This window comes from Austrofundulus limnaeus, unplaced genomic scaffold (genome assembly GCF_001266775.1).
Source record: "Austrofundulus limnaeus strain Quisiro unplaced genomic scaffold, Austrofundulus_limnaeus-1.0 Scaffold52, whole genome shotgun sequence".
Classification (NCBI taxonomy): Eukaryota; Metazoa; Chordata; class Actinopteri; order Cyprinodontiformes; family Rivulidae; genus Austrofundulus; species Austrofundulus limnaeus.
The window spans coordinates 1,468,652-1,479,669 of NW_013952454.1; the positions used below are offsets into that span (position 1 = coordinate 1,468,652).

The 11,018-nt window shown below is 38.4% G+C and overlaps 1 protein-coding gene across 1 annotated transcript in view; it reads left to right on the forward strand.

The window, feature by feature from the left end:
• ankrd28b (ankyrin repeat domain 28b) overlaps positions 1-10,646 on the forward strand; it is a 26,264-nt gene extending 15,618 nt beyond the window's left edge. Inside the window, exons 9-28 of the mRNA XM_014008741.1 lie at positions 545-623; positions 743-857; positions 1,066-1,148; positions 1,246-1,309; positions 1,418-1,486; positions 1,564-1,704; positions 2,560-2,671; positions 2,755-2,781; positions 2,926-3,000; positions 3,924-4,125; positions 4,217-4,304; positions 4,379-4,496; positions 6,155-6,374; positions 6,625-6,712; positions 6,807-6,890; positions 6,982-7,127; positions 7,229-7,311; positions 8,042-8,124; positions 8,243-8,334; positions 9,170-10,646. Of these exons, the coding sequence (XP_013864195.1) occupies positions 545-623; positions 743-857; positions 1,066-1,148; positions 1,246-1,309; positions 1,418-1,486; positions 1,564-1,704; positions 2,560-2,671; positions 2,755-2,781; positions 2,926-3,000; positions 3,924-4,125; positions 4,217-4,304; positions 4,379-4,496; positions 6,155-6,374; positions 6,625-6,712; positions 6,807-6,890; positions 6,982-7,127; positions 7,229-7,311; positions 8,042-8,124; positions 8,243-8,334; positions 9,170-9,453 (2,253 nt within the window). The 3' untranslated portion in view covers positions 9,454-10,646. The remainder of the gene's footprint in view (positions 1-544; positions 624-742; positions 858-1,065; positions 1,149-1,245; positions 1,310-1,417; positions 1,487-1,563; positions 1,705-2,559; positions 2,672-2,754; positions 2,782-2,925; positions 3,001-3,923; positions 4,126-4,216; positions 4,305-4,378; positions 4,497-6,154; positions 6,375-6,624; positions 6,713-6,806; positions 6,891-6,981; positions 7,128-7,228; positions 7,312-8,041; positions 8,125-8,242; positions 8,335-9,169) is intronic.
• Positions 10,647-11,018: the final 372 nt, after the last annotated feature.

Below are 11,018 nucleotides of genomic sequence, written 5' to 3' on the forward strand. Positions count from 1 at the left end.
GATACAGCACTGTTCCATATGGTTCAATACGGGTACATGCATTGTTGCACCCCTAGTAAATAGGTGTATTCTGTGTACGCGACCTTATTAAAAGTTACAGTTCAGTGTTCTTAGGACTGAAGTCTTTCTGAGGAAAGAGGTTTTTTTTTACATATTTTCTATCATTTTAGTGTTTTCAGCTGAGGAGCTTTGATATATTTATTTGAAAAAAAATAGCAGAGGAAGTTCTCTGCACAGAAAAAAAATAATTTATTTTTACTGGTTTTTTAACCAAACTGACAGTTTCTCCAGTAAAACTGTGTAATTTAAAGGCATTGAAACACCTGGTAAAATTKAGAACACCTGAACTTGTCTACAAATCAGAGAACTGAGATCCAATCATGTGAAGTTTTGTAATACCTGGTGTGAACTGATGCTATTAGAGCAGTTCACCTCTGAAAATATCAGGAAGTGCGTCTTCATTAMGGCAAGAACGAGGCTTGAGTAGTAGTAAAAAAAACTAATCCTAGCAACTTGTGATTTCAGTGTTTGTGTTTGATCTTAGAGTAAAGATGGGAAGACACCACTTCATATGACAGCGATCCATGGGAGGTTTTCTAGATCTCAAGCAATCATTGAGAATGGTGAGCTTTTCTTAAGAAAATTGTCAACCAATAATTTTATTTGTGTTATTAGAAATGTAAAACGTTAAACTAAGTGCTTGATTTTTTTTGTTTTGTTTTGTTTTCTCGTTCTCTTGAAGGTGCCGAGATTGACTGTGAAGATAAAAACGGGAACACACCACTACACATTGCAGCTCGATACGGACACGAGCTCCTCATTAACACTCTCATCAGCAACAAAGCTGACACCGCAAAGTAAAGAAGCCTTTCTGCTGTTTTTTTTTTTCTGCAGATGTTCTTACATAAACATTGTGGATGAGATACACAGTTAAATAAATTTAAAATKGATATTTAGAGATAAAAACAAAGAAATTAGAGAAATTCTGCTCTTTAATGTRTGAGTTGAGTCAGTCCTGGATGAAAACAGCTGATGTTGAAGTTAATATGAGTGTCTTGTTGTCAGACGAGGGATTCACGGCATGTTCCCGCTGCATTTGGCTGCGCTCAGCGGCTTCTCAGACTGCTGTCGCAAGCTTCTGTCTTCAGGTGAGCCTGAATAAGAATTTTATAAATTTAAAGTTTTTGGCATTCAAGTGTACAGTATCAGCTGGTGATATCGTTGGTAATTTACCACTCCGTTCAGGCTTTGATATTGATACTCCTGATGATTTTGGAAGGACCTGTTTACATGCTGCAGCAGCTGGGGGGTGAGTACAGTCCAGCTAAATATTATATTTGAAATTAATTGTAAAGATGTGCCTGAAGAAATGCTACAAAAAGAATCACACTGTGGTTGATTTTCTGTATCTTCTTAGAAACCTGGAATGTTTGAATCTTCTTCTCAACACYGGAGCAGACTTTAACAGGAAGGACAGCTTTGGCAGGTTTGTTGTGTTTACAGATGGATATAGATTAAGAAGCTCGTTTAAACTGGGAACTAAAGCCTCGTTTGTTTGTCCAGGACTCSGTTGCACTACGCTGCTGCCAACTGTAACTACCAGTGCCTGTTTGCTTTGGTGGGCTCGGGGGCTGGCGTCAATGACCTAGACGAGCGGGGCTGCACTCCTCTCCACTATGCCGCTGCCTCTGACACAGATGGAAAGTCAGTAATGCTCCAACATAACGGAGCAGTTTTTTTAGTGGGTAGTTGGTGCGCAGGAGGCAGATTGTTTCTGGGTTTTTAATGTAACTGAAATCATTTATATTATCAGTAATTCCTAATAACTTTTCAGGGCTCAGAACCACCAGTGGTGGGCAGCACTAATCTAAATATTAGTTGCACTAATTCTAAAGCACTAACTCAAATATTTAGGTCCGCTAATTCTAAAACACTAACTCAAATATTTAGGTCCCCTAATTCTAAAACACTAACTCAAATATTTAGGTCCCCTAATTCTAAAACACTAACTCAAATATTTAGGTCCTCTAATTCTAAAACACTAACTCAAATATTTATGTCCTCTAATTTTAAAGCACTAACGCACTGAAATTTTTAGCAAAAGCCAATTCTAAAGCACTAATATAACCCAGTTGACACTTGAAACATTCTTCAGAGTCAACATGAGACAATATTTACTGTGTGCAGAATGTTGTCACTTAGTGTCCTTGGTGGGCCAAATGGGAGTCACCCGCAGGCCACATTTGGCCCACTGGCCTTAAGTTTGACATGTGACCTTGTAGATAAGTGACACACATATGAACAAAGTGTGTGACAGCTTTCACCCTCAACTATGAACAATAATGTTGATCAATATCATTTATAGACCTCGGTTAGTGCTTCTAAATTTAGCACATAAATTTAGCAAGTGCTAATCCACTAATGAATTAAAAAAATAGCAAAAGCACTAATCAAGAAATTAGTTCCCCTATTAGTGCTTTAGGGGAACTGTGCCCACTATTGGGAACCACAATGTAGTTCACTTAACTAACTAACCAAGCTTTTTTGTTGTGTTGTCAGGTGCCTGGAATATTTACTGAGAAATGATGCGAATCCAGGGATTCGGGACAATCAGGGCTACAATGCTGTGCACTACGCCTCAGCGTACGGACATCGTCTTTGTCTAGAGCTGGTGAGCAATATACTCCTGTAAAAATACAAAACAGACATGCTTTTATATAATTTATAAAAAAAATGTTATGCATGTTTTGACAGATTGCAAGTGAAACGCCCTTAGATGTGGTAAGTCTTTTTTTTAATGCTGTTTGAAACTTTTATGAGATTAGAACTTTATCACAATGTTGTGCATGTGTATAGCGCTGGCCTTCAGGAATGAGAGAAATAATTTCTGATGTTGCTTCTAACCTGTGTATCTACTGTGTTCAGCTAATGGAAACCTCAGGGACAGACATCCTGAATGACTCCGATGTCCGAGCTCCTGTCAGCCCCCTGCACCTTGCTGTGAGTAAAGTGTAATACTTGTTTTTAGACTCTGTTGCTGCATTTTTACCAATAGGAAAATTGTTTTATTAAATCACTTTTGTGATTTAATAAATTAGGGCTGTTTTGACCAAGTCAAATTGTTACATGTCCCTCCACATGTACGGCATTCAAATTTAGTTTGGCTAACACCTTCTTGACTTAGTGTCTGCAGAGACATCCTTCTCCATCCATACATGCCACAAGTTCAGCCGGCTTTTGTCCTGAACCTATAACTCATTTGGAACAGTCCTTTAAAGTGCCTGTGACGTCAAATTTTTTGTAATACATATGAATTCATTTTTAGAAAGAGGACATTGATAAAATATTGCAAAATAAATTTTATGTYGCTGAGATGAACAGTTGTTGAGATATTTGCCTGTGAAGTAACAGGAAGTGATGTCAAAGGGGAATGTCTGAATGTGAACAGAGCATTGCTACAACAGCCAACAACACAGACTGTAGAGAAGAATCTGATGTTTCTTAAGATTATTTTGAGTCACTATCAGAGATGAAGAGTCAGAGTTCAAATAATATTGTTTCAATAAACAAAGACCAGAGAGTTTTCTTTGTTAAAGAGTTCCCCTTTGATGTCACTTCCTGTTTCACTTTAGCTGAGCCAAGTTCAAAAGATAATATGCCAGTTATGGGATAAAAAGGGTTAAATCATGTGTATTGTTCCAACTTTCTTAAATATAAAGATGTTTTCTTTGACTTTTTGTATTTGAAGAATATGCGTGTCACAGGCACTTTAAGTTCCATGTTTGCTTTTTTATGTTGCAATATTTTAAGCTACGACGTGAACGAGGTGTAAACAATTTCTTTACTTGTGAAAAACACCTACGTGGAAGCGTTTATATTAATTTTTATCAGTTTTAACTTAGTCCTGCTGATTTCCTTTTCAGGCATATCATGGTCACCATCAAGCCATGGAGGTTCTGGTCCAGTCTTTGCTGGATTTGGATGTTAGGAACAGCCAAGGGCGTACACCCCTCGACCTGGCCGCCTTCAAGGGCCGAGTGGAGTGTGTGGACGTCCTAATCAACCAGGGAGCCTCTATCTTGGTGAAAGATTATACCTTGAAACGAACCCCCATACACGCTGCAGGTATTTGTTAGGACTTAACTTGCTTGCATGTATAATTGTGGACTCAGATAAAATGTAACGAGTAATGCAAATACTCAAACCTTTCCTACAGCCACAAATGGTCATTCAGAGTGTTTGAGATTGCTGATTGGAAATGCCGATCTTCAAAGTGCAGTAGACATTCAAGATGGGAATGGACAGTAAGTAAACATTATTTTCTTTGATAGATTAATTTTTAAAAATAAATGCTAATATATTATCTTGTATTTCGTAGAACCCCACTGATGTTGTCAGTCCTGAGTGGACACACAGATTGTGTGTATTCTCTCCTTAATAAAGGAGCCAGCGTTGACGCCAAAGACAAGTGGGGCAGGACTGCCTTGCATAGAGGAGTGAGTAGTCATTTGATCTTTCTACTTGCTTTTCCTTAAGTATCGTCAAACAACAGTCATTCTGTTTCCAACAACACAAACARAAACACTTGCATCAACCTTTCCACTCCGACCCCRTTTGAAAAAACAACTTGTCACCAACCTAGGTGTAAAAATGGATCCATGTATGAAATTAAACAGTCATGTAAACTCCAATGTTAAATCCTGCTTTTTTCAGCTGAGGAGACAGTCCAAGTTAAAATCCATCCTGTCAAAAAGAAATCTGGAGACAGTAATTCATGCGTTCCATTACATCCAGGCTGGATAACTGTAATGCTCTGCTGTATGGAATCAGCCAGTCGTCCRTTGCTCGTTTACAAATGGTTCAGAACGCAGCAGACTGATTTCTAACTGGCACAAGTAAAAGAGAACATATTTCTCCTGTTCTAGCTTCTCTTCACTGGCTTCCGGTTCTTTTCAAAATTCACTTAAAGATCCTCCTGTATGTCTTTAAATGCCTAAACAGCTCTGCCCCCTCTKACCTCTCAGATCTAGTGCATCCACTTGTCCCACAGCACTCTCTTAGATCATCTGGTCAGCTGCTTCTGAAGGTCCCTAACTCTCATCTCAAACTGAGAGGTGACAGATCCTTTTCAAGACTGTCAAGCTCAGTCTTCTCCGGCATTCGGTAAAAACCAACAAAGACAGGACCAGTTGAATCTTTCGTCCATTTGTTTTGAAACTTTCCACACACGCGTATGTCCGAGAACCTGCTGCGTGGTGAAGTCTTGTGTAATTTTGTAATTACGCAAGACTTCACCACGACTTCAGGGGAGACTTCAGCGTATTTGTTTTATTTTTTTAGAATCGATTTTGGGACATTTTAAATCGATTTTGAATCGTAGTAAATAAGAATCTAGATTCTTATGTGAATCGATTTTTTTTGGCACACTTCTAGTAAACAATTTTATATACTGCCTATAATTAAATAAATGTATTTCTGTGATGGACTTGCGACCTGTCCAGGGTGTMCCCTGCCCCTCGCACTGTGACTGCTGGATATGGGCACCAGTGACCCTGAAAGGAAGAAACGGRTAWAGATAATGGATGGATGAATAAAACTAAAACTAAAAAGATGGTACTTCTGATGGTACTTCAGTATTATGTAATGTTACAYTTTTACAAATGGAGATTAAATGTTATGTAAACTTACTCAAGCTGAAATAAAATATTCAATTGTTAAGTCAATAATGTTAAGATTAAAAATATTTTGGTTTTTTGACTTAGTTGAGGCATAAAAGCATTTTTTAAGCTCAAATTGGAGAGTTAAACAAAACTACTACTATAACTGATGATGATATCTCCATCCATGCCAGAGTTTGGTCTTAGGTTCACGGTTTGAGCCTGGTTGTAATGTTGTAAAATATGCAAATTCTGAAAAAGGAAGGATAATAACTATAATAGCTGCTCAAAATAAAAAATGGACAGGAAGTTTCCATAAAGTAAAGAAGAGCTTTGGCTCATTTCTACAGGAGAGAATGTGCCTCTTGGTCCACATTTTGTTAACCTAGTGTGTTAAAATATTTCAACAGTTYTTTGACACAAAGTCTCTATAATCTTTTGCTCTCAGGAGGAAGAWATCCTTCGAAACCCTAATCAGTGACGTTTTCTGTCTGCAGGCAGTGACCGGTCATGAAGAATGCGTGGAGGCCTTGCTTCAGCACAGCGCCAACTTCCTGGCGCGGGACTGTAAAGGGCGCACGCCGGTCCACCTGGCAGCGGCGTGCGGACACATCGGGGTACTCGGAGGCCTTCTGCACGCCGCCCAATCAGTGGAGACGCTCCCCACCCTAACAGACAACCAGGGCTACACCCCGCTGCACTGGGCCTGCTACAACGGTGCTGACCGGAAGCTTCTTCTAAACAAAAACAATCAATACATTTATGGAAATGTTGTTTTATTGATGTGTGCTGCTAAATAAATTATGCTGGAAGATATATCAAATAAGTGTAATGGAGCACTTAAAAGTGTGTGGACTTAAGGTGGATAGGCACTTTTTTCATGGTTCATGTTTTTTTTTAATTATTTATGGCTGATAATGGCTTTTTCTAAGATAAGTTGATTTAGTTTATGCTTTCCGTCCCACAGGTCATGATACGTGTGTGGAGGTTTTGCTGGAACAAGAGATTTTTCACAAGGCAGAAGGCAATCCTTTCAGCCCCCTCCACTGTGCTGTGTAAGATCCTGACTTGTCTTTGGTTTCAATCAATGTCCCAAACAGTCCAACACTCAATTGATTAAACACTTAAGCTTTTTTTTTTTTTTTGTAGAATCCGTGACAACGAAGGTGCGGCTGAAATGTTGATAGACACTTTGGGGCCTGTCATTGTAAACRCCAAAGATAGCAAAAACAGGTATACACCGTCAAAAAAGATCAAGTAGCAATTTCATCAGCCATAAGAATCACATTTTTTGCTGACGATGTCCTCCTGTTTTTGYGTGTAGGACCCCCCTGCACGCCGCAGCGTTCACTGACCACGTGGAGTGTCTGCAGCTGCTGCTGAGCCACAACGCTCAGGTCAGCTGCGTCGACGCCGCAGGCAAGACCCCGCTCATGATGGCTGCAGAGAACGGGCAAACCAACGCCGTCGGTACGAACGCCTCCTAGCTTTCCGCCAGCTTTGAATCAGAATCAGTCTGATTTCATGTGAACTTGAATTTGTTTCTCTGCGTATGATGCACTCTGACACAGAGCTGCTGGTGAGCAGTGCAAAAGCAGACCTGACTTTACAAGACGCACTGAAGAACACTGCACTACACTTGGCCTGCAGTAAGGTTTGTATACCAGATGGTGGCACTGTTGAGTCGTTACACATCAACTTATAATTAATGTTTGAACAAATTATCTGGACATGTGGATTTAATGCATGTTTTAAGCAGTGGTGGGCACAGTTCCTCTAAAGCACTAAAGCACTATTAGGGGAACTAATTTCCTGATTAGTGCTTTAGGGCTTTTGCTAATTTTAGAATTTATTAGTGGATTAGCACATGCTAAATTTATAGGCTGAATTTAGAAGCACTAACTCAGGTCTGTAATGTTATTGATCAACATTATTGTTAACAGCKGAGGTTGAAAGCTGTCACACATTTTGTTCAAATGTTTTTTTCAGTTATCCACTAGGTGGCAATATATTGACAAATGAACTCAAAAACAGCTGTGGAATATTAATAAGTCTTAAGAGAGCAACATGGCAATATGTGACTCATGTTGTCTGTTGAAGAGTGTTCATGGGTTGACTGGGTTATTTTAGTGCTTTAGAACTTTTGCTAAAATGTTCAGTGCATTAGTGCTTTAGAATTAGGGGACCTAAATATTTGAGGTAGTGCTTTAGAATTAGGGGACCTAAATATTTGAGGTAGTGCTTTAGAATTAGGGGACCTAAATATTTGATTTAGTGTTTTAGTGTTAGTGGAACTATTTTTTAGATCAGTGCTGCCCTCCACTGGTTTTAAGGTACAGTGTGTGTGTTTTCTGCTTCTAATTCACTGCATGTGTTTCCCACAGGGGCATGAAACCAGTGCCTTGTTGATATTGGAGAAGATTACAGACAGAAACCTCATTAATGCTACAAATGCCGCCTTACAGACGTATGTTTTCAGCTTTGTTCTAACAATGGTTGAGATGTTATTTTTTTTTCTTTCTTTGAGATTATATTAATGAAGTCAAAAGCAGCAGACTAATTCCCTGAACCTGGTTTCTTTTCAGGCCTCTGCATGTGGCTGCAAGAAACGGCCTGATTGTGGTGGTGCAGGAGCTGCTYGCAAAGGGAGCCAGTGTCCTTGCAGTTGATGAAAACGGTAAAGACYGTAGCAGTTTCTGTGTTTTTAGGCTCGAAAGTATTTATCTGGTGGGGCAAACAGAACTAGTTGGAAAAATTCCTACACAAACTATTCATTTAATTTTATTCTTTTGTATATATATTCCCAAATTTTACATGTTTATATTTGATTTCTAAACTTTTATCCAATGTTGTCAATGATGCTCATAACTTTATATATAAATGGCTCATATGTTTTATTAAAGATATATTGACTTTTTCATACTTGTATCTTTTTTTGCAAAAGTTGTAAATATGTAACCTAAATTAGAAAAATTTAGAAAAACAGACAGTTATTTTATTGCAGTGATTAATTTTACCTATAAAAAATGTTAAATTTACATCACATCATGGATCAGTCAGCAGCAGCATCTGATCAATATGTGATCCATGATGTGATGTAAATGTAACATTTTCTACATATAGGTGAAATTAATCACTGCAATAAAATAACTTTGTTTTTATCACTTTTACAGTGGATTGCATCAACTCTGTTACATACAGAAGGGAAACTTCACCAAAGTGAAACATAAATCTGTGGATCTGTGTTTGATTACTCTGCCTGGCTTTCTCAAAGACCAGGATGTGACACAAAAATCTGAATTATGGAACTGAAAGTGAAAGTAGTCAAACTGAATTTTTAATAAACCAAAATACAGTTTCAAAGCAAATTAATTCAGATACAAAACTTTAAATTCAGTTTCAATTCAGTAAAATTTATTTTCGAACCAGTGCTTTCTTTTTTAAATTATGCACATTCTGATTAATTTCCTGCTGGCACAAGATTTATCATGCTACAATTTTGTGTTCTTCAGGTTACACGCCTGCCTTGGCTTGTGCCCCCAACAAAGACGTGGCCGACTGCCTCGCCCTCATCCTGGCCACCATGATGCCTGTGTCCCCCTGCACCCAAGCCCCCACCATCCCTTTCAGTGCCATTAACCACTACACCACCAGCCCCTCGAAGAGCGTCACCTTCGACAGCCTGCCGTCACTACGAGGCGAGCACAGCTCCTACTGCAGCTTCAACAACATCAGCCACAACGACGGCTTCTACAAAGACGAGGAGCTCAACGACTCGGACTCTGAGACGTACTGAAGGGGGTGGGGCAGGAGGGACGAGAGGAATGCACAAACACATACACTGTGTCTTAAAAATCACTCGCCGTGAGCTTGGGTGGGCACAGGGAGAAGCAATCCCCCAGAGGAGCCTTAAGATCCCCCCCCACACACACTACCACAAATAGAAGAATACGGGGAGGAGGTGCAGCAGGCTGTCCCACACTCATCTCGACCTCATCCAGCACAGAGGCTGGACAGAAGGAACCACTGCTTGATCAATGCTGACGTATCGAGCGGGGGGAAACCAAATTTGTTGGACAGACGGCAACTGATTTGCAGCAATAACAAGCTGAAGATGTGTGACTGAACTCCAGAGTTAAACCAGCAGGGACCAAAAAAAAGACATGGATTCATTTTTAACTGTTTTAACTGAGTAAAGTGACTTGAGACTGAAATATTTTCATGAGGGTTGTTGATTAGCAAGAAAAACTAGTTTTCATTGATTAATATCGGCACACTACATCACACACGTGCATCAAGTTTRTAAGTCATGCAGGGGGAGGGAAAAATCATTTATTTTTTGATCAAAATTTTATTATACCAGTCWTAATGTCTTAAAACTCCTCTAGAAATGTAATTTGCTTATATAATTATAAACCCTTTGATACAGGCACCAGGTTAATAATACGTTGAGCGACCTACCTTTGTACATTCAGCTGACAATTGCAGTTTAGTCTTTAAAAAATAAATTATTTGTATTCATTTGGTTGCTTTTGATTTGTTCATTTTGTGCCTTTAGAAAACATGAGTTTGTAGAGGCAGCGGTGAAAGTACACATTAAGTACTAAAGTACTGAGGGATCTATCCTCAGCACAGTAAAGAGACACTGTAAACCACTGATGGGACATGATTTGATTTTCCTTAAAGTGATGTTTTTGCTCTATTAGTTTTGCTTGCTTTAARCTGGAAAAAAATAAAAGGAAACCAGTCAATTGTTTCATCATTCAAAAACTCCCAGTTGTGTCTGCAAAATATTTTAACTGGAATTCTGTACATTTGCTAGATTGAATAGAATGGGAAAGTTTTTTTTTCTTTTCCTAACATTTTCTTGAAGAGGAATGAAACTAGCATGTATATAGAAATTATGACTGTGAATTCAAAATTTCATTGAGTTCTTTCAGTACTGAGATTGCTGTATATTTTAAGAGAAATAAATTATTTAATAATGGGCATGAGTTGATTTTTTTTCCTGTCATGCCTGYTATAATACATTACATCAAATAAAATGTTTAGATCAGAGGTATCAAYTGGACACACATGGTTTTGTAGAATCAAATGTAAAAGAAATACAAGCTTTTTAACAAATTAACACAAAAGCAGGTCAGCACATATTTTAGCAAACTCAGATGTACATATAATTGACAGACTATTTACTAAAAACTTTTGAGAAATATGCAGAGTTGTATAGTAAGTACAAATACTTTGTTACTGTAAGTAGAAATTTTGGTTATCTGTACTTTATTGAGTAATTTTTTTTCAGCATACTTTTTTTACTTATTACATTTTTACACAATTATCTGTACTTTCTACTCACTACATTTA